The sequence below is a fragment of the Penicillium solitum genome (genome assembly GCF_028829755.1).
Source record: "Penicillium solitum strain IBT 25940 chromosome Unknown utg000009l_segment0_segment0, whole genome shotgun sequence".
Classification (NCBI taxonomy): domain Eukaryota; kingdom Fungi; phylum Ascomycota; class Eurotiomycetes; order Eurotiales; family Aspergillaceae; genus Penicillium; species Penicillium solitum.
In genome coordinates this window covers 2,605,308-2,626,650 of record NW_027072128.1, presented here as the reverse complement: position 1 = coordinate 2,626,650, position 21,343 = coordinate 2,605,308, and the positions used below count along the sequence as shown (strand labels likewise).

Sequence of the window (21,343 nt, the reverse complement as noted above, 5' to 3'; positions counted from 1 at the left end):
GATTAATGGAGTACATATCTGTCCTTGCGAAGGAACTAGGAAATGCAGGTATATAGTGCCTTGTAAAACTGCTATATGTTTAGGTACTATTCACCATCGAGAGCTCAGCGCTGTTATTGTAAAAGAACATGCCTAAACCCTCCTATCTAGCGGAAAAGACAGAATTCAAATTCAAATTGTATGGTATTCATGGTATTCACAGCCCTCATAAAGCTTCGTACATAAGTATCCCTCTAAAATCCTTACCGCTCAAGAGCAGTAACAGCCTTAGGAACATACGGCTCCTCGAGATACTTAATCTCCTCAGGAGACAGCTGAACCTTAATAGCAGCAACAGCCTCATCAATCCGCTTCACACTGTGAAGTCCAAGAATAGGGTTCTCGCCAGGGTGGGTCAAAGACCAAGCGATAGCAATCTGAGCCATGCTCACGCCCTTCTTATTGGCGATTTCCTCAACCCGGTCAATGATAGCCTTATCAGCCTCAGACTCGCGGCTACGGACAAACATCTTCAGCGCGCCGTCGGTATTCTCACGCACCGTCTCGCGCGAGCCCCAGGGCCGCGCCAGCGCACCACGGGCAATCGGTGACCACGGGATAATGCCGACTCCGGCATCTTGGCAGTAGGGGATCATCTCGCGCTCTTCTTCGCGGAAGAGGAGATTGTGGAAGTTTTGCATGCAGATGAATTTGTGCCAGCCGTTGCGCTCGGCGATGTTTTGGAGGGATTGGAATTCCCAGGCCGCCATCTGGTTGTGGGTTAGTGTGGGAATCTTGGATATTAGGGAGAAGGCGGAAGAAAAGAAAGGGAAATAGGTAGAAGTGGAAGACAGGATGGACATACCGAGCTAGCACCAATGTACCGAACCTTCCCGCTCTCGACGACGTCGTTCAGCGCCTTCATGATCTCCTCGCGCGGAGTATCCCGGTCCAAACGGTGGATCTGCAGCACGTCGATATATGTGCCCAGACGTTCCACGCTGGCATCGACGGCATCGAAGATGTGCTTGCGCGATAAGCCGGTGCGGTTGACGAAGGGGCCGTCGTTTGTGGCGGATGCGGCGATGGGTGGGAATTTGCCCTCGTCGTCGACGCCGAAGAAACACTTGGTTAGGATTACCACGCGGTTGCGAGGGATGTTGTACTTCTTCAGGGCTTTTCCGACGACTTCTTCGGATCTGCCGTGGGAGTAGACGTCCGCCTAGACGGTAAATATTAGTAGGTTATTCGGTGATTTTCTAGCAACGTCTTCATTTACCGTGTCCCAGGTGTTGATGCCCTGCTTGTAGGCATGTTCGATCAAGGGCAGTGAGTCTTCCTCGTCCAGGACCCAGTCTTGCCATTGCTTGCTGCCATATCCCATTGTTCCAAGGATGATCTTGGAGATCTTTAGACCTGAGTTTCCGAGGCTATTATTTATTTGGCATCAGCATCTTTATTCGGGTGGAATGTGTGATGCGGGGGGTCTGTACCGAACATATTCCATCTTATTGTCGGCCATTGTGATATTTGTGGGTTTGTTTATGTGAGCTCTAGCAATAAGAAAATATCAGTTACTATAATTTTATGTATTGATCTTGATTCGCATTGAATATGACGTCAAATTCCAAGATAAGCCCTGGAGTAGAGGGGAGCTCACCTGTCAACGCAATTATTTATGGATATTGGTGGAACTGATGGAACAAGGAAAGAAACAGACGCGAAATTTCTTGAGTTTCTTTTCGACTAAATGACTCAGAAGAGGTCCAAATAGCTCATTAATAATCCAAGTGAATCTGCCGAAAACCACAAGCGTGGGGCTTATATAGCCGACGAATTACCGGGATATCCACCTGAAATGGTGATCGGACCAGAACATCGGATGTCAGGATGTCAAGATCTACACGATGGAGCCAATATATGCATTTATGTTACACAATTACATACAGTGTAATTTTACAATAATTCAGAAATGTAGCACGATCTCGGGTGGTATTAGTTGTTGAACTAGCGTCTACAATATAGATACATTTCTGCACATCATAGATCGCTTAACCCGAAAACATATTGGATTCTTACAACCTTGAAAACTAGCTATGCGTAGTAACATTTCTCAACCCTTGACTGGTGGCTCACCAGGATACGACCATGCGCCCAGCAAGTGTAAGACTTGGCTTGTCACACGATACAACACGTTGCTTGATGGTGCAAGGACTCGAGAAGCTGGCTCCACATTCCTTTCTGGCTTCTGGATATCAGTTAGGGGATGAACCCAGGGGAAATGATTGGGCACGAATCCATCAATTGTCACACCATTGCCGAAACTTGCATATTTCTCATCCGGGTTCTCGTAGACTAGATCGAAGTCTTCCCAGCGGACAATCTCGGTTGCCGCATAGTAATGGAGGACAGTACCGGGCCAGGGGACAACCACCTTTCCATTGTCGTTCTTGTCTGTACCACCAAGGATGAGTCAGTTCACAACGCTAGGGACAAGAGCTAGGGATATTTACTTACACCATGATTTGCATGGTCCTGACCAGACCATGTGAGGCATTCTCGACTGAACCCATTGGTTAAATGCACGTTGAGCCCGCTGCGTCACAGATACAGATCGTAGTTTGTCTGTTTGGAGTCGTGATAGGATTCGAATCATATAGTCACTTGCTCTCTCGATGCCCGGGATAGCGGATCCGTTCACAGGGCAGATTGGGGGGTTGAATACTGTCCAAGATACAACGGTTAAGCACAAAAACCAACAAAAAGCATTCAAGTTCTTACCAAAGAAGTTAGGGAACTCAGCGACCATCGCAGCCATATAGCTCTCGCAAGGCCCCTCGCGATCCCAGTCTTCACTCAGCGATCGTCCAGCGCGGCCAGTGACTGGGAATCGTGGCTGGTATGGCTCGAATCCGGTGGCGTATACCAGTATGTCACACTCGTACTCCCCTCCGGATTCAGTGATGAGGCTGTCCTCGGTCAGCTTATTGATTGAGTCATACACGTACATGGCATTCGGCTTTTGTAACGCATCCAGATAGTGACCACCAGGCGTGAAGCGACGACAGCCAGCTTCGAATTCTGGTAGGAGTGCATCCAAAAGATCGGGGTTTGTGATCTTGGACTTCATGAATGAATGTGCCAATGATGTGAAATTGGCTTGAGATTTGGTCCCTCTCCAGAGTCCCATGAAACTTGCGGCAAGTCTCTGCTCTAATGAGATGCAAAAGTCATAATAGCGCATAGGGCAAGCCTGGAGAGCCTGCTTCTGTTCGGTCGAGTCTAGATATGGATAAGCGCTTCTGTCGCTAACCCGTTTCTTTTTGTGGCAAGGCGAGACACTCACATTCGCGCTGGACGGTACCATTTTCAGCCGATGCATGTGGGAGAATCCACGTTGGGCCTCGTGCAATGTTTATTATTTTCGAAACAACTTGAGTGCCCGGCGCGGTCAGCGTGGTATGTCCTCGGAGTGACTTTGCGACTCACCTGGCTGCAAGGCTGCCACGCACTGAATGGCGCTTGCACCATTCCCAACCACAATCACCAGCTTGTCCTTGACAGTCATGTCGGCTGGCCAGTTTGCAGTGTGCACTTGGATTCCTCGGAAGGTTTTCTGGCCCTCAATCTTGGGAAATTTGTAGTTGTTCAACCGTCCGACAGCATAGACAAAGACATCAGCAAAGACGGTCTTTTCTTCGCCAGAAATCACGTTGCAGAGAACAACTTTCCATTTTGAGGAGTCTTCGTTCCATTGCGCCAAGACGCATTTGGTGTTGAAGGTCATGAAGCGGCGGAGATTGTGCCTGTCGGCCACATCCTCCAGGTATTTGTGAATTTCGGGAGCTGGAGGATAAAGCGACGACCATGAAGGATTGGGTGCCCAATTAAACTGGTAGGTATGGGAAGGTACATCGCATGTGCATCTATAGCCCGACATTAGCGAACTCATTCATCTGATAACAAAGCTCGCAGGAATATAGTACATACCCGGGATACCGATTTTCATACCATGTACCCCCAAGGGAAGGGTTTCTGTCATAGATTTCGAGATCGATACCAGATAATGATGTGGTCGCATCATGTGCGAATTGGATTCCTGAAATACTACGACAATCTGTTAGAATTGGTTATCGCTCGAGTTCAGTATGCACATACCCAGCACCGATAACCACAATCTTCAGCGGACGTGCCACAAAAGCACTTGGAATGAGATCCATTGCAGGTGATGTGAAAGAGGGTTGCAGAAGAAAGAAAAAAAAGAAGAAGAGCTCCAGGGCTGAGAAGAACTGGGGAGACAGGTCATATATGATAACGTGTCTCGCCTTGTCTCGTCTTCTGCTGAACGACACGTGCTCCCTGAAGAAAGGAATAACAGAGAGCGTGTAGTTACATCTTTCTTTGTTTACATGTATAGGCCTACATAGTCTACTTCACGCTTTCAGGATGTTCCCAACTCCACCGTTAGGCACGACAAGGCACAGGGAAGACAAGGAAAAAGCTTCCAGGATTTCTCTACAGCCAGTGAGATCTCAATATAACATTGCGGGAAAACACACAGTAGAATCCAGGTTAAAAACTCTTGGAGAATGATAAATTTAGTAATTTAAAGCCCTAGAGAGCGCATGAGATTAAGTTTTACAGATCACTTTCATAGCTGAATTAGGATGTCGGAAGCCCCCGAGGTCACCGAGTCAACTGCAGATTGTGGTAATAGCACTCACCAGCTAGGCTCCATGCATCTACGGTAGCAATATTGGGCAAAAACGCAATATCCAAGTAGTCCCAACAAAGCTTGAAGCGTAGTAGTAGAACCATATTTCAAGCCAGGTAAATATGTAATAAAAAAGTGTGTATGAACTTGTCCTTTTTATAAATTAAGTAGTATAGTTATGTGAGAGTCTTTTGGAATATTCACCACATGTTCTATAGAAAAAGCAAAACATGGGCTATTAAAAAAAAAAAAGAAAATATAGTACCGCCAAGAAAGGCAAAAGTACATAACTGAGGCTACTTATATGCTGTTAATGTCAGGAGATGGAAGGGTTTAGGCGATTCTCTAAAAGAGGCGCTATTAAATTCACTTTATAACGGAAATGATGATAGAAAAAGGGTATCTAGTGAAACCCCAGAGAGCTTATAACCTCAAGATAGACCAACTAGACAAAAGAGAGCGTCAGGCCAATAGAGGACCAAAATATTGAAGATTATCGCAGGGTGTCTCTACGCGCGTTGATCCCTTGCCATTTATATCATGGCCGGGGAATTCAGAATTTACTTCTCGTCGCCTCTCTAATCTCGTGTGCAATACCCAACATGCTGATCACGGATTATATGACTAGTACGTCAGCTCCACGCTGGACGCCAACAAGAAAGATCTAACAGAACCAGACATAATCCTCAACCCTGAATGGGATCCGGTCGAGTTCCGACCTCAGGTAGCGTGGCGCGAAATCCTGAGCCAGCCAGTCAGGTGTATTCGGGCCGTATGTCGGTTACCCCCCGACTACTATCATCCAAACATCTGGGCCTTTTTGCTGTCAACGTCGGAAGAAGATGCGACAGCGATAAGACTTGAATGTCAACCAACCCAGCGCCGCAGAACCAACGTCATTCTACAAGGTTCTAGAGCCAGAATTTTGTTTCAAAGGGAACCGGTCGTTTTTTTGGTCCCAAACGGTGCGGCAGCAACCTTTGTCCTGGGAGTGAACCAGGGATTCACGGTGGGGGATATCTACAGCCTAATTGTGACGAATAACCGGCACAAATACGAGATTGACGAAGAAGGTTGGAATAGCCGAACCTGGGTTTATGATCAAATCGATCTCTTTAACCAGCATGGTATCTTCGCCAACCAGGGCGAGGTCGACATTGTGAATGATGCACTCCAGAAAAGGTGGCCAGGAGGGGTGGAACCCAACCCGCTCGAGGAAGGGGCTTACTATGGGTGAAATCAAACGAATCAGACCAAAGTACTTAGTTCTTTCTTTCATGCTGGTCTTGGTGACGACGTGGTCTTTGATCAAATTTGCTACAGCGAGAACAAGGCTATCTTTGTATTGCTTTCTTTTTCATCTAGCTGCACAAACAATGGGAGTTTGCTACAACATACATATTGAAGAGAGGAAGGCAGTATGCTCAAAGTCATACCGGTCGATTCAGCACTCGTAATCCAGCTGTATACGCAACTTTGCATGTAAAAGAACCCGCGCGCCGCCTAATAAGTGGATCCAGAGAGGTGTAGAAGTGTGTATTGCCAATATGTAACTATCTACTACTTATATCCTCTGTAATTCAACAGTTACTTGATAAACGGTGCAATAAAAGAAATGATAGGCAAGTCCAATACGTACAATATAGTGAGGACCAGGTTTCCCACTACAATATATACAACAACAGTGTATAGCGTTCAATCCTGCATGCCTGATTTTAATGCCTGGGTGCCTTATTTTGGCTTGGCAGAAATGAAAATGGGTTAGTTAGTTAGCGTCGCCTAACCTAAAAGCGGTCTAGAACAAGGCTTAATTCAGGCATAAGTTAGGCCAAAATTAGGCATTCGGCATTGAGCGCTATACACCGTCGTATATATGCTAAATCTAAAACTCCATGCAACATGGTTGCCAAAGCAGATTTACACTATTCCAGGAAGAACATATAAATCAAATCCCTGCTGCTCTTAGAAGCCATATCTATGCCCAGGAATAAAATTGCAAACTGTCTAATCTCTTCATACCTGGGATTGAAGTCATATTTATGGATTTCTCTTCCACCCCTGTAGATACAGAAAGCTCACACACATCCGTAATGGAATCTGAAAGAAGCTGACTTCTCGCATATTTCATTGGCTGAAAGCAGCCTGAATTGAACTGTCATCTTGTGATATGGCAAGATGCAGTTTCTATGCAGAAACTGGTGATGAGGATGTCAAACTGTATTGAGCCAATCCCGATACAGTAGGAGTTCGGGATTCTCGGCATGCACGAATTCTATAGACTATGCACAACGCCATGTTAGGGCTAGCGTTGAACCCCAACGCCATGTTAATTACTCGGAATTAACTGGGATTCTCAACAGGTCAAAACACGACGCGACAAATACGCTTATTTACCGTCCTGGTCATCGATATTCACCCACGCTTTACTCTTATCGACATCACTATAACTCAAGATCTACCAATACAGCGATCAACGAATCCAGCAGTAACAAATGAATCTTCACGAAGCTGCAAGTCGGGGCCAGGAAGAGATAGTGCGACAAATTCTTAACGAAGGCGCGAATGTCAACGCTCAACACGGCGATTATGGAACTCCTCTCCAAGCTGCGTCATTGAGCGGAAACATAGCGATCGTGCAACTCCTTCTTCACAATGGCGCGGATGTCAACACTCAACGAGGCGATTACGGAACTGCTCTCCAGGCTGCAGCAACGAGCGGAAACATAGCGATCGTGGAGCTGCTTCTTCACAGCCACGCGGATGTCAACGCTCCACCAGGCCGTTATGGAACTGCTCTCCAGGCTGCTGCATCGAGTGGATATACAGCGATAGTTAAACTGCTTCTTGAAATGGGCGCGAACGTTAACGCTCAAACAGGCGATTTTGAATCTACCCTCCAAGCTGCGTCATTAAGCGGATACGTATCGACCGTTCAACTACTTCTTGAAAATGGCGCGGATATCAAAGCTGAGCGAGGCAGTTACGGAACTGCTCTTCAGGCAGCGGCGTCAAAAGGAGATACAGTAATAGTTGAACTGCTTCTTAAAATGGGCGCGGAAATCAATGCTCAAGGCGGTAGCGAAGGACGAACTCCACTTCATCTCGCGGTAGAGGCACGCGCTATACCCGTGGTTACTCAACTTCTCGATAAGGGTGCTCTCACCAACACATACGATTTCGGCGATTTAACCCCCCTCCAACTTGCGGTGAAAAACGGTGACAGCCAAATCGCGTTACTACTTCTTCCAAAAGGCACAGATAGTCCCTGCCTTGTTAAGACTTCCGAGTGGAGAAAAATTATACCTGGTAGTTAGGGTTACCTTGAAATGGCCATAGAGAAGTCTACGACTATTACAAGGAGGCTTGAGAACGAGATAAAGGATAGGAGCTATCCCTTTTTTCAAAATGTCGAGGAGCTGGCTGATAGGTTCGATGATCTCATGGCAACGGGCATCAATTCCAAGCGAATTTGGTAAATATACTTACCTTGTATATCTTAATATATCGCTAACAATCAATTGGTATAGGATTCTCATTGATTGGTCTTTATTTTCGCCTTTTCCAACTGGTGTCCAATGTCGTTGGTGGCGTAGAGTGCAACAGCACTCATCAGTTAACTATTCTAGTGGACCAGTTTGGAAAGTCCAGTCTAGCACAGCACCACCTAGTCGAGCGGTCCTCACTAGAATCCCGAGCGAAGACTGTAAGTGTCATCTTTTGGTTCAAGCTATGTCAAACAACTTCCTCATTAAGAAGCGAAGGCTTTATCGAATGCGGTTTCACTACTTGTGGAATTGCATTACCTACCTCGGCCAACTCAGACTGGCCCAGATTATCTGGTACCTCAGAGTTAAATATAAAGCCCTTTGAAAGGACCTATGGCATTTTATGGGTTATGACCAAACGTCACGACGCGAGGGCCTCGGAGAGTGTTTTGGAATCAAGAACATTCTTCAGCACTTCCGAATACGCACAAGTACCGCCTCGCGCAGCAGATCTCTTCTTACCTCTGATTCAGCAACTACTACAGGAGTGGGATAGCACCTTCCGTGCCGCGGAGAGTCGTTTAGCAACGAAGGTAAGAGATTCTTACTCGGCGATGGCACTCTACGTAGTTAACCATAAAAAGCGCACGGAGTTGTTGATAGCGAATGGGAAAACCCACACCTAATCCGAGACTTACTGGGTGACGCCCAGCTGTGGAATCTATTAAGAAGGAACTGTGACAATCAAATAGCCGAGCTGATGGCATTTCAAGATAGCTATAGGAGTCAATCGTGGACTGTGGTTTGTGAAAGTGACTCTATGGGAGATAACCAGGGAGACGGAGTGGCGGGCGAATTTCAAAGGGAAACAAACGAACTAAAACAGAAGTATTCCGAGGGACTGAAGACTCTGACGGAAACTTCTCGTGATCTTATCCAACTAGTATCGATTTACCATTCTTGCGGTTGGAGAACGATTGCTAACCTTTCGTAGGAATTCAATCTGACGTCAATTTCGGAAGCACAAAAATCAACATCGACAAACAAGAGCATGAAACGGCTTAGTTGGATTACGGTAAGGCCCTAACTACATATGTACCTATTCGTCTATCATATGGCTTGCTAATAGTTTACGCCGGCAGTTTGTTTTTCTCCCACTAATGTTCATCTCAGTATGGTTCTCGCTTTGTGTTTCGCTTTTCAAGATAGACAGCTGACCCTGATGTAGAGTCTCTTTGGAATGAACATCGATATATTGTCGTCGAATCCACATTGGTGGATTTATATTCCTTTTTCCGTGGTCACCATGTTGTTAACCCTCGCCGTGTGGTTGATTTTCAAATCTAGCAGTGATGTGAGTCCAACTCAACCCTTCCGGGTCTCCTAGTTATTAACAACATCCATATACTTGGAGGACAGTATAGAGCGTGCATTCAACCGTCTAACAAAACGTCAACCACAGAAAGACCTCGAGAAAGGTCAGCCGCCAAGGCTCTCTGCACCTCGACGCACGGCAATGTTCCCGCTTTTTGGAAAAAAAAGGTCTTAATTTAGGGAATGCCCATGATATATAATATGATGAAATCAGAAAATGTGATGAAATGACGTTACATAGCAAGATATAGTTCTATACAAGATGCTCAGTATATTGTCCCTCGATGTAATGCGGCCCGCTAAATGATTGTGTAATCAATGCCGAGGCCTCCTTCGAGGGGCCCTGGACAAGTGCAGCTAGTGGAGACTTTAGCGTAGAAAGCTCGTATTTTCTGAGGAAAGTATAAGTACAATTTTTTAATCCCTCGACAATAAAAATCTATCAGCGAATGTTGACAGCTCAATTACTTCCACCCCTCTTCCATCTTGAATTCACACCTTCCACACTTCACTCGTTCCGAGCAATAGGCCTCACTGTTGGGCCTTGCCACTTATGCCGTCCGCGAACAATCCAATCTCCACAGGCAAACAACATAACAAACCCAAGGACAGGCCCGGCATAATTCATATTCTCTGCGGTAACCGGCACCGTCGCCGGAAAGGGAAGGAAGATGACGAAATAGGTAGCGAAGAGAATGGCAAGAAGATTCATGGGGAGGCCAAGTTTCCCTAGACTGAATGTTCCCTGCGGGATATCCTGGGGCGCCATAAAGCGCTTTAAGACAAGGAGGACGAGAGGAATAAGATAGGAAATATAGAGACCGAGCGTGCTGAGCGAGAGAATAGCGTTGAATGCAGCCGTAGACCCGATCTGGATGAACGAGAGCAGGAAGATGCATGATGCAACTAGGAGTAAAGCACGGAGGGGGATTTTATAGGTTGCGTCGACGACGGCAAAGAACTCGGAGAAGGGGAGTCCGTTGTCTCGAGCGAAAGCCCAGGTGAGACGCGTGACGGAGGCAAGGCCGTTGAAGAGGGCGATCCAGCCGGGGAGCATACCCAGTGCCATAAGGACGAAAGTGGCTGTCTTGGATCCGGTTGCTTGGTAGGCAATTGTGATGATGGGGTAGCCTGTTGGGCTGGTGAGAGCTTCCGCATAGTCACCCATGCAGTAGAGAATCGCGATCAGGTAGCAGAATGCGAGAGTTCCGTTAATTATGGTACCGTAGATCATGGAGCGGGGAACGACAACTTTGGCGTTTTTGATTTCTTCGGCCATGTGGATTATGCCGTCGACGCCTGTTGGTATGGATTAGATTGTTGAACATTCTAATGGCGAATGGACGTACCAGCCAGGGGAGTAATGACACCAAGAAGGCCGACGGAGAATGAAACTCCGGAATCTTTCCAACCACTCAAGCCACCAACAAAGGTGTCCCAGACAAACGAGTCAGGGTTTCGAGGGGCGAGGATAACGAAGACGGCGATTGTGACGGGTAAAAAGACGACATGCATGATACTTGCAGCAACCTCGATGGCTCCCAGAACGCGACGCGCAAATATATTGATGATGATCGGGATGATGGCAACTGCCCACATAAGCAGCGTACCGCGCCATCTCACAAGCTCATAGTCAGGGTACGCCAGCACAACCATACCCTGGATTTGGGTTCCGATAAAATAAGGCGCGATGCAGACTAGCGCGCTCCAACTAAAAACAGTAGTCCAGCCTTATTACTTAGTATGTTGAGCATGTGACTAGAAACGAAGGGAAAGGGCCATTCATGCGCTCACCCTGGAAGAAACTGATGAATCGACGACCACGAGGCGCGAGGAAATAGCTCCAGTGATATTGAGCACCTGCAGTTGGGTGGCTGTCAATCTCAAGGTCAGCACTGGCACACCGCAGTCATTTGCGGACACATACAGAGAGGCCAGCTCGGCTAAAGAGCATGCAATAGCCAGATTACCCACGGTGCTCAAGATAATTCCATAAACAATCGCAGCAGGGCCGCCGTTGTATAGCCCGGAGAGCAAACTACCACCGGCAGATTCCCATGTGGCAAGCAGGCACGTGGAGAATGCGACGGATGAGAAGAAGTTGAGATATCTCTGGTGAACGATTAGTATCTCCGCAGGTTGATCGAACGATAGATGATATTTACCTCCAGTTGTTGTTTCTGGTGGAATGCCACGCTCTCATGGGCACCATTCCCACTCCCTGCTGGCCCTGACCGCACAACGCTCTCGCTCTTCAGTTCCATCTCTTCCTGCATATTGAAAATTGGATTAGGATAGAGATGTTGGAGAAAACAAGTCGACGGAAAATAGAGCAGTCGGCCTGAAGACGGCCAGGCGTACTTAGACTCCTCTGCCTCCGCATTTTCGTCAACAGGGGGGGCAGACAGGGATCTAAATTGCGCAATGAATGCGAAACAAATAGTCAACACCGGGTTAAAAAGAAGTCTTGCCCGCTTCGTTGTGAACCCTTGTCGTTTGTATGATCGTAATGAGCAAGGTGCAGTGTATTGCAGTTTAGTGCAGCTTAGTGTTGTTTAGTGCAGGTTAGTGCTGGTTGGTGCTGGATCAGGATTCGCCGGATATGTTCCACGCGGCCCGGTGATCCTTCGTAAATTTGGCCACCACGATTCTAGGAGCTTTCTAGACCAAATAGACAAATGCTGTTAGAAAAAAAGACAATAAAAAATCTCCGACCCATCAGAGTGGTCTCAAACAATTTAGGTGTTTGATTCAACGGATTCAACGGGAGTAACAAGTTCACAGGTTTCACAGGTTTCACATCCTTGCACGGGATGAGATGCAGTGGCGCACCCCAAACCAACTGCCACCTCGGACATTGCCTAGCACTGAGATAGAGTTAGCGCTCGAAGAAACAACAGGGGTTGTAAATTTCCAAAAAGAAACTGCATGATCAGGGATGTGAAAAGGCCAGTTTTTCTTATATGCTGGCGCCCATCCTGCAAGCTCTCCAGAGTCCAGACTATTGAAGACGATGTCAAAGTGCGATGGCCAACCAAAAAAATGCCTTCCAGGCCCTTTCAAGTGATAATCGCGGTACTATCATCACCTTGATCTCGGTGTCCCTTCTGATTGTGGCCATCATCTTTGTGCTCGCTAAGTTTAGTTCGGTGATTTATTTCAAGCAGCGACAGACAGCAGTCAATACTCCCATCTGGGTCGCTTTGGTTCTTGCAATTGTTCAAGTGGTTATCTTGCAGAAGGCGGTTCACCATGGACTGGGAAAGCACCAGTACCGGCTGAGCGAAGGCGATATCCAAGCCTGGAGCAAGTCCGCCTTCGCTGCTCACATTCTACTCATCGTTGTCTTAGCGCTTTCAAAAATTTCGACCGTTCTGCTGGTTTGGAAGTTAACACCAAGCAAGAGCCTGCGTCGCACCTGTGTGGTCACCGCCGGTATAGTTGTCGGATGGTCGATATTCGCAGTGTTGAGTATAGCTTTCCAGTGTGGATTGCCCGATCCGTGGCTATACTCCCCCGAGCGATGTGCTGGAGAGGTCGGTTTAATTAACCCAGGGCACCGGGCCACAATTGACTGAACATCCTATCTAACTCCGAATAGGGAGCCCTATTCTACCCGATCGCAATCTTCAACATCCTCACAGAGATTATCATTGTTGTCCTACCGTTCATAATGATGCGTAATGTCCAGATGGTCTGGCACAAGCGGGTGAAGATCGTTTGCTCCTTCTCTTCGCGCCTAAGGTATCTTAGCGCTAACTCCAGGACTTTCCCACTGAATTCAACTCACTCACTAACCCATCACAGTGTCGTCGGCCTCGGAATTGCCCACCTCGCCCTTCTACCTTCGTTCGTCCACTCAACCGACGTCTCCTGTGTGTGACACCCGATTCCCTGTCCAAATCCCTTCAACCCCTCATTAAATTAATCTGACAACTATATAGGGGACATAGTCGACTGGGAAACAGTCGGCCAGACAATGATGCTCACAACCGTCATAATCGCCTGCGTTCCAACCCTGTACCACATATTCGCCGGCCTGCACTCTGGCCTGACCTCAACCCAGATCCCTGAAGGGATCGGGCTCGAGGTCCCGCAGACCAAGGTCAGCGGGTATATCAACCAATCCTCTTCGGGAGCAAGCCGGCACTATTCGCACTTGCAGTCGGGTGGACAGTCGGGGAAGAATGGACGGTCAATGTTTGATGGGTGGGGAGGTGATACCGGTGTTGTCACTGAGGTTTCGTCAGGACAGGATCCGAATCAGAATTATGAGGGTGGCAGGCAGTCTAGTTCGAGCGAGGGAGCGGAGAGTACGCGACATTTGACGGAAGGAAGTCAAGGGAAGGGGGCCGTTCTAAGGACAGTAGATATTACGGTAGAGGTTAAAGAACACTATCATCAAGACCCGCTTTGAGGGCTATATACAACACGGGGTTTTTGATAGCCCGATGGAGCAGATCTATGTCAATCATGGATGTAGAAGTCGATAAGATTAGAGAGATATGTAAAGTACATCCATTATTAGGCAGACATATAAGGACGGTGCAGCCTTGAGTTCAGGGTTAAGCGAGCACTTGAGCCAATCTTGCTGGTTGGAGACTATTTCCTCTTCCATATTTTTCCCAATCTTCTAACTCCTTTTGACTTTCTACATCTTCATTTTCGGTATAACTACAACATACCTTCCTGTTCCTATACTCCACAGTCACGTGTGTTCTATTTTCAGTCATTGCGTCATCGCTTGGACCCAAAGTTGCCTAAGGCCGAAACGGCAAAATTAAACCGAATACGATGCTCTGCAGGCCCTAGGTAATACATAATCATGGAGAACATACAGACAATCCGATCCCGAAAGTCCCATCATAAATCTCGTTCAGGGTGTGGGAATTGTAAAAGACGGCGAATAAAAGTGAGTACTTTCCAACTCTCTGAGTCTGGTTGTGTGGTCCATTTCAGGACCCCTGGATACTCTCGAGTCACCAATTTGTTTTAGATGGCGACTAGAATGGGTTGAGAGTGAAAGTTTGGGATGATGACCCACTAATAGTCTACAGTGTGACGAAAGGAAGCCAGCATGCTCCAAATGCATCCATCATGCTATCGACTGTGACTTTCTCTCGACGGAAGCCACATCATCAGCTTCGCCCTCTTCAGCACCATCCCCATCCAAATCTTCGAAAGCAGAATTTCGATTCAAGCCTTCTAAGTACCAACCTGAAAAATGCAAGCCCAAGGACGAAACATGCGAGAAATCTTCGCAGACAGTCTCCACGGAAGTCCAGTCCAAGGATTCCAGCTCCAGCGCCCTATCACACAGTCAGGATAGCATCTCATTCACCGACCTACGACTCTTCCACCACTTTGTCACAGAGACATATCGCACCCTAGTGGACGAAGTAACCGACCGCAATCAAGTTTGGCGAACTCACCTTCCACAATGGGGGTTCTCCACGCCGTCCATCTTCCATCTCATGTTGGCGCTGGCAGCTTTGCATCTGGGCTACCTCTACCCCGAGGAAAGAGACCGGTATGTGTTGCAGGCAGATGGCCACTTCACGTTCGGCATTCGATCCGTGTCAGCTATTCTATCGAGCCTTAACTCAGGGAACTGCCAGTCGATCTACATGTCGACAGTGCTGATATGTCTTGTCTATTTCGCACACGGTCCAAGACCCGGTGAATACCTTGTGTTCAGTGAGACGGGAAAGGCCGAATGGCTGGTTCTTATGAGAGGAGTGAGATCGATTTTGTTCTCTAGCCATGACAAAATCTTTACCGGGGTCTTAGAGATTCAAACTGACCCTGCCATTCAGGGCGTCAGCCCCCTGTTACAAGACGAGCTCGAAAAACATCAGTCTCATATTAAAGCACTTCAACGTTTTATGGAAACGCAAGCTAGCGGGAGTTCCACATCTCAGATTTATATCGATGCACTTGAAGACTTGTTCGAAATGTTTGAGGAAGCATACCGGTATCTAAGTGTTAGGAAGGATGGTGCTAACTTGATGGCCCCTCTCTTCGGGTGGATATACAGACGGCCTGATGAGTTCATCTGTCTTCTTGAGGAGAAGCAACCATTTGCGCTGGTTATTCTTGCCTACTGGTGTATTCTTTTGAGGTTCATGAGATCCTCGTGGCTTATGATCGCTTGGGATCGACATGTTATTGCGGGAATTCGGCAGTCTCTAGGAACTGAATTCCACCAATGGATTGAGTGGCCTGTGTGTGTCATTTGCGATTGACCTAAATTAATGGGGAAACTCATTCAACGTCACATCTGTGCCATGTATATAAAAACAAGACCGTAGCTTCGAATGCGAAAGCAAATAATTATCACAACCATATTTCACCCCGACAATACCAGGCAAGGACCGAGAAAAAGTGTGTTATGTCTACGAGGTGGGGTGTCTAAGTACCTTTTGTATACCTACCTAGGTATTATATGCATATTAAGCCTGTTTAAGCATAAAAATAATTGTATCCGGTGAAATATTGCATCTGCTGGGACACCAATACCCGGTAGGTGTGCCCCGTATATTGAGCGCTTGGCACGGTTAGATATGGAGTATAGACTTCAATCATCTTATTATGGTTCTCTATCAACCCTAACATCAAAGAAGGCAACTCATGCCCTTCCCCTATGCACTAACCCCGTTTTGGTCTAGTACATATTCAGCCCAATCCACCTCGCCCGTGTCAACAGCGCGCTTATTCCTTCAGCCTTTTCACATGCGTTCGGCCCACGAGTTCGGTTATCGGTAACAAATGAGGATAACCATAGGCATATGATCGACAAATTCCAATTATGCCATACCATAGCCCCTTAGCGTCAGCTAGCGGCAAGAGGGAGGTAAATGAAAGGAGAGCTGTTTGATTAGACCTCGAGATATGTAACAACTTTGTTTCCCACTTTTGTCATTTCTGTGCCGTCCCTTTCCGTGCCGTGCCGTTGGTGAATGTAACCGACGCCGTAGTTCTCTCCGTGAAGCCACACCGGTGGAGTAGAAGCTTCCGGCGTGGTTCCCGCCCAAGACATCAAGCCAAATTCAGTGGGCCTGGGCTTGTTAATAGTTTATGATGTTGAGTTGAGTCATATGACAGTAACAGATACTCTGCCAATACCAATTTAGAGACATATTTGCTACTCCGTACTCCGTACTTTGAACTGTTTTCTACGGAGTACTTTTCTACTCATCGGATTTTCGTAACTGCCGCGGTGGAGTTGAGTGGGTACTTCCGACGATCTCAATCACGGCGGCTGTTTCCAGTCTTTTATTGAAACTTTTCCCCGAGGTCCAGTACGGAGTCTTTCCGAGGATAATGCTGAGTTTCACATTATGTATACTTTGTAGAGCTGTCATGCATACTATTCTATGGTTGTTTTCGGAAATTCCCGATGCCGGTAAACCCATTTGAACCATGGTTCACTTGCAGTCGGCCTTGGTCTGGACTCTAACCTTTCCAGGAGTGGGATTCGAAATTTCCAAGGTTATTTTTATGCTTAAACAGGCTTAATATGCATATAATACCTAGGTAGGTATATATCTAATGTCTAATGCTATACACTCTATATAGAATCACCTAATTCTGATCCACAGTAGGGTAATCAGTATAATGGAAGGTGTTGTCCTCAAACGGTCCATAAAACCGAGTTCGGTCATAATGAGCCATGGGGATCTTTTCCTTCAGTCTGTGCACTAAGTCCGGGTTGCTGGTAAAGTATCGGCCATACAACAGAGCATCGTACTTGCCCGATTCCACTACTCCCCAGGAGTTTTGATCGTCCCATCCACCCGCGGAAAAGAACGGGGTGGAGCCGAAGATCTGGCGGAAACGATCAAGAGTCACATCCAACAAGCCCCAGCTTTTGAGGAACTTATCCTTCTCTTCGGCGCCAAAGATTTGTTCAAAACGCTGGGACAGGTTAGCAGTGTACCATTAGATAGATACAAACAAAAAAAAAACATACCGGCTCAATAAAGCTGACATACGACAGCGATGGGAGAGTCTTCTTCAGACCCTCACACAAGTGAGTCCAAGTCTCAATGCGCTGTTCTCCGCGCGCTTGATTGAACATACCAAACGGCGACAATCTAATAGCCAGATTCTGCTCACCAATGGTCTTGGCCACCTGCTCCATCAACTCAAACACAAACTGGCAGCGCTTCTCCGGAGTACCGCCGTAAGCATCGACACGCTTATTGATGTTTGAGCTCAAAAATTGCTCCGGAAGGTAACCATTTCCGCCATGGATCTCCACGCCATCGAACCCAATATCCATGGCAGTCTTCGCGGCAGTGCAATAATCGCCGATAGTTTGCTTGATGTGTTCCACTGTCATTTCGATGGGCGGGTGATTGGCGTAAGGCACGGACTGGGTGGAGCCGACGGGCGGATGCGAATAACATTCCGTCGGCGAATCCCACACAGAGGCCGAGGGGCAAACTGCCGGCGATCCGGTCATCTGAGGGATCGTAGCGCGCCCGGCATGCCACAACTGGCAGAAGATAACCCCTCCCTTTGCATGAACGGCGTCCACGACTCGTTTCCAACCCGCGGCTTGTTCGGAGTTGAAAAGACCGGGTACCCCGGGCATACCATTGCTCTGTGAAAACGAAGTTAAAAATGGAAAATGGAAAATGAAAAATTAAAGTTTGAATAATTGTCATTAGCCGTGCGATTCCAAGGGAATTACTCGGTCCTCCGTACAATATCCGTTCTCATAAAGGGGACCGTGTGCCACCAAATTGGGGTTCGATGCTTACCTCGAGTGATGGTGGAATCCCTTCAGAGATTATCAAGCCACCTTTGGTCGCGCGCTGGGAATAATACTCCACAACCGCATCTCCAGGTATCCAGATACGATTGGGGTGATCCAGGGTGCTGGAAGGATTCAATGGTTCTCCCCGGTTGCGGGTCAAAGGTGCATGGACAACACGATGCTCAAGGGTAATGTTGCCATTTGAAATAGTCAGGGGTTTGAAGAGACCGGAGTCTTTTCCGTTCAAGTAGTGGACGGTCATGTTTTTTTTGGTCTTTCTTTTTGTTTTTTGGTTCTATGCCGTTTTACTATGTAATGAATTATTGAGGAGGGAATTACAGAGAGAAAAGAAGAAAAGAGGGAAAAAAGAGAGAAACCACCACACACAACTCCTTTTTCGCCCTATGTCGATCACTAATTAAAGGCATTGTTGCTGTCAAAACTGTCATAGTGCCTCGGCTAGTTATTATAGGGTTCAACTAAGACCCATTTCTCAATTTGGTAAAACAACGGTGTTAGTGGCGAACCGGTGCAAATTTTTGGATCGGACTAATACGAGGCACTAGAATCGATACTATTTGCCCGGCTGGTTGGCACCTACGACGCTCGTGCATATGGGTGGAGTATAAACTGAGTCTAGTGCCGTCTAGTGTTATTCATGGATCATAGAAGTCCCCCAGAACCATTCAGAAATGAACAATGGCCCGGTGGTGGGGTCTAACGCACCCCCTTGAGCAATCATCACCGTCATGGATCCCGCGCGCCACTGTTCATAGTCGGCAAAGTAGTGGTTCGATAGCTTTCAAGTCCCCGCTAAAGATCGTCTTTTTGCCCATCCTCATTTTCACGATATGAAGTTCTTTATCTTGTCAGGCCCCTGCTCCTTTGGACTGTAGGGGGAGAACTTCACCTTCAAGTCCATCATGACTATCGAAAACCCGACAGATGTCTTGCATACTATCAATACTGTCACACAAGCTCTATGTATTCCAATCGTGACTATTTTCGTAGTATTGCGATTTTATACCCGGTTTCGATTCAAGCAATCCTTAGGGGTTGAAGATCGTGAGTTTGTCCCTTGCAGACATACATTTTTCGGGGATTTTGCTAACCATTCTCTAGTTGCCTGTACAATTGCTTGGGTACGTTGAGCAAGATAATTCAGTGCTTTCTTAGCCAAAACTGACTTTTTGTGCAGTTTCTGTTTATGGGATATTGTGCAATCTCCCTCGTCAGTAGGTGCTATACTTCCCACATGGTAACAACCACATACTTACTCTACTAGTCGGTAAACATGGTGGAGGATATCCAATTACCGAACTCGACACTAAAGAGCAAATCGCATTCAAAAAGTTCTGCTACATTGCGACCATTCTCTACTGTCCGATGGCACTCTTCGTCAAAATCGCCCTCCTAGCCATTCTCACCCGCATCTTCGCTCCCTTCCGCGGCAAAGTCTGGTTCATCTATATCTTCCTCGGCTGCTTATGCTGCTACTACACCGTCGCCCTGATCGTCAAGATTCGCATCTGCGGTCCCATCCCCAGATACTGGCTCGGTGACCAGGTGCCGGGAACCTGCCTGGACCAGACCGCCGCCCTCATCGCCGACTCCGTGATTAGTGTCGTCAGTGACCTTATCATCCTTATTCTCCCATTGCCATTGACATGGTCTTTGCAAATGTCGCGCAATCGAAAGCTTCGCGTGATAGGTCTGCTTGGCGCTGGTGGACTGGCCACCGGATTCAGTCTTTACCGATTGGTCCTGGTGTTGAGAGGTTCAAGTGATGAGGGCCTCATGTTCGTTCGTGTCATCTTGTCCGGGTATGTCATAAACCCCTTCCCTTTCTTGGTCTTTTTCCTTTTTCTAACGTCTAGTAGAAATGCCGAGGGAGGCGTCGGATTGATCTGCGCTTGTCTACCTGTCCTCAACGTCATGTTCGCCCATTACAAGAAGAACTATTCGTCGCAGAAATACTACCAGAACGGCGGCTCGTCCCATCCGTTGAGTGATAGGAGATCGGCTCCGGCTTCCAATGTTGCTGCTGACTGGGACAAGGTGACGAACTTTGGTGACCAAAGCCATCTGATTTCATTTGCCGGTCCTCCAGAGGGCGTCGACTCTGCCGACTCTATCCACAACCAGGATGGCATCAGGAAGACGGTGGCTGTATCACAGACCGTGGAAACACATTAACGGGAGATGCTGTTATCAAATGTCTCATTATTATATACCCACTCATTAATACCCTAATGAATTTTCTTTATGTCCTCTTTCTTCCCCTCCTGTTACCTGCATATTCTGATTTAGGTGTACGTGCATTATTATCACTTATAAAGGTGGTGTATGTCTCATGTCGTTTAGTTGTCTTTGTTGGCATAGATGTATACCCTTTGTATTCCCAGACTATCAAAAACAAATTAATTCCCTCCCTTCTCTTCTTTGTTCGAGGACATCTTCACTCATCAACCATTTTAATATAAGTACCCCAATTTCCCCCAATCTACTCAAATTCATCACCCAGTTAAGCCAAGCCGGTCCTCACCAAAACCATGCCTCCAGTAATCTCATCCTGGCAAGACTACCTCCTACACGAATGCCGCATCTACAAGGCCAACTTGGATACCCAAGCCAATATCCTGCGGTGCGATCCAGATAGTCGAGGTAAGGAGCGCATCAGGGATGTCATTCGCGCGGTGTGGGAAATAGCTATTCGAGCGGATCTAATCATTAACATTGCACTCAGTATGGTTGTTGAGGCTTCCGATAGCGAGATCATTCGTCGGAATACTGCCTTTTGGCACCGTGGACGTGATGGTCATTACAAGTTCGAGAATGTGTTTCTTGGAGTGAAGCTCGACATATGCCCTGTACTATGGACTCTTAACAAGGACCCATGTCAGTGCAGATGTGATTACTTTGCCGGGGGTCTTGAGAGAATCGCAAGGCAGGTTTCATATCACCTGAATGTTTAGATGGTTATCTATAAAATCATTTGTTGCAGAGTGCTTTTTTCCTCCTACCCCC

General features: G+C 47.2%; 10 protein-coding genes across 10 annotated transcripts; 6 read left to right on the top strand and 4 right to left on the bottom strand.

Annotated features, from left to right (window-relative positions):
* Nucleotides 1-242: 242 nt before the first annotated feature.
* N7455_012082 (aldo/keto reductase) lies at nucleotides 243-1,501 on the bottom strand (the record flags this gene model as incomplete). The annotated part of the gene is made up of 4 exons (XM_040960853.2): nucleotides 243-749; nucleotides 845-1,201; nucleotides 1,259-1,409; nucleotides 1,473-1,501. The coding sequence occupies 4 exons, from the start codon at nucleotides 1,499-1,501 to the stop codon at nucleotides 243-245; spliced, it is 1,044 nt and encodes a 347-aa protein (XP_040808690.1).
* A 591-nt stretch (nucleotides 1,502-2,092) lies between these two features.
* N7455_012081 (flavin-containing monooxygenase) lies at nucleotides 2,093-4,199 on the bottom strand (the record flags this gene model as incomplete). Its single annotated transcript, XM_040960841.2, has 7 exons — nucleotides 2,093-2,433; nucleotides 2,497-2,703; nucleotides 2,761-3,261; nucleotides 3,326-3,412; nucleotides 3,469-3,905; nucleotides 3,970-4,086; nucleotides 4,138-4,199. 7 exons carry the CDS (start codon nucleotides 4,197-4,199, stop codon nucleotides 2,093-2,095), a joined length of 1,752 nt encoding a protein of 583 aa, XP_040808706.2.
* Nucleotides 4,200-5,295: 1,096 nt separating this feature from the next.
* On the top strand, nucleotides 5,296-5,930 carry N7455_012080 (uncharacterized protein; the record flags this gene model as incomplete). The annotated part of the gene is made up of 2 exons (XM_040960866.2): nucleotides 5,296-5,320; nucleotides 5,371-5,930. The coding sequence occupies 2 exons, from the start codon at nucleotides 5,296-5,298 to the stop codon at nucleotides 5,928-5,930; spliced, it is 585 nt and encodes a 194-aa protein (XP_040808691.1).
* A 1,255-nt stretch (nucleotides 5,931-7,185) lies between these two features.
* Nucleotides 7,186-8,007, top strand: N7455_012079 (ankyrin repeat domain-containing protein; the record flags this gene model as incomplete). Its single annotated transcript, XM_040960852.2, has 1 exon — nucleotides 7,186-8,007. One exon carries the CDS (start codon nucleotides 7,186-7,188, stop codon nucleotides 8,005-8,007), a length of 822 nt encoding a protein of 273 aa, XP_040808740.2.
* Nucleotides 8,008-10,060: 2,053 nt separating this feature from the next.
* N7455_012078 (putative GABA permease) lies at nucleotides 10,061-11,828 on the bottom strand (the record flags this gene model as incomplete). Its single annotated transcript, XM_040960828.2, has 5 exons — nucleotides 10,061-10,851; nucleotides 10,902-11,282; nucleotides 11,347-11,426; nucleotides 11,480-11,664; nucleotides 11,718-11,828. The coding sequence occupies 5 exons, from the start codon at nucleotides 11,826-11,828 to the stop codon at nucleotides 10,061-10,063; spliced, it is 1,548 nt and encodes a 515-aa protein (XP_040808738.2).
* A 750-nt stretch (nucleotides 11,829-12,578) lies between these two features.
* N7455_012077 (uncharacterized protein) lies at nucleotides 12,579-13,969 on the top strand (the record flags this gene model as incomplete). The annotated part of the gene is made up of 4 exons (XM_040960820.2): nucleotides 12,579-13,088; nucleotides 13,154-13,296; nucleotides 13,360-13,427; nucleotides 13,497-13,969. The coding sequence occupies 4 exons, from the start codon at nucleotides 12,579-12,581 to the stop codon at nucleotides 13,967-13,969; spliced, it is 1,194 nt and encodes a 397-aa protein (XP_040808729.2).
* Nucleotides 13,970-14,370: 401 nt separating this feature from the next.
* N7455_012076 (Zn(II)2Cys6 transcription factor domain-containing protein) lies at nucleotides 14,371-15,797 on the top strand (the record flags this gene model as incomplete). Its single annotated transcript, XM_065606812.1, has 2 exons — nucleotides 14,371-14,464; nucleotides 14,610-15,797. The coding sequence occupies exons 1-2, from the start codon at nucleotides 14,378-14,380 to the stop codon at nucleotides 15,795-15,797; spliced, it is 1,275 nt and encodes a 424-aa protein (XP_065459978.1). The 5' UTR covers nucleotides 14,371-14,377.
* Nucleotides 15,798-17,136: 1,339 nt separating this feature from the next.
* N7455_012075 (alkene reductase) lies at nucleotides 17,137-18,578 on the bottom strand (the record flags this gene model as incomplete). The annotated part of the gene is made up of 3 exons (XM_040960849.2): nucleotides 17,137-17,469; nucleotides 17,525-18,160; nucleotides 18,321-18,578. 3 exons carry the CDS (start codon nucleotides 18,576-18,578, stop codon nucleotides 17,137-17,139), a joined length of 1,227 nt encoding a protein of 408 aa, XP_040808737.2.
* Nucleotides 18,579-19,239: 661 nt separating this feature from the next.
* Nucleotides 19,240-20,512, top strand: N7455_012074 (uncharacterized protein; the record flags this gene model as incomplete). The annotated part of the gene is made up of 5 exons (XM_040960859.2): nucleotides 19,240-19,381; nucleotides 19,439-19,458; nucleotides 19,515-19,551; nucleotides 19,602-20,139; nucleotides 20,197-20,512. 5 exons carry the CDS (start codon nucleotides 19,240-19,242, stop codon nucleotides 20,510-20,512), a joined length of 1,053 nt encoding a protein of 350 aa, XP_040808743.2.
* A 356-nt stretch (nucleotides 20,513-20,868) lies between these two features.
* Nucleotides 20,869-21,291, top strand: N7455_012073 (uncharacterized protein; the record flags this gene model as incomplete). Its single annotated transcript, XM_040960863.2, has 1 exon — nucleotides 20,869-21,291. The coding sequence occupies one exon, from the start codon at nucleotides 20,869-20,871 to the stop codon at nucleotides 21,289-21,291; it is 423 nt and encodes a 140-aa protein (XP_040808684.2).
* Nucleotides 21,292-21,343: the final 52 nt, after the last annotated feature.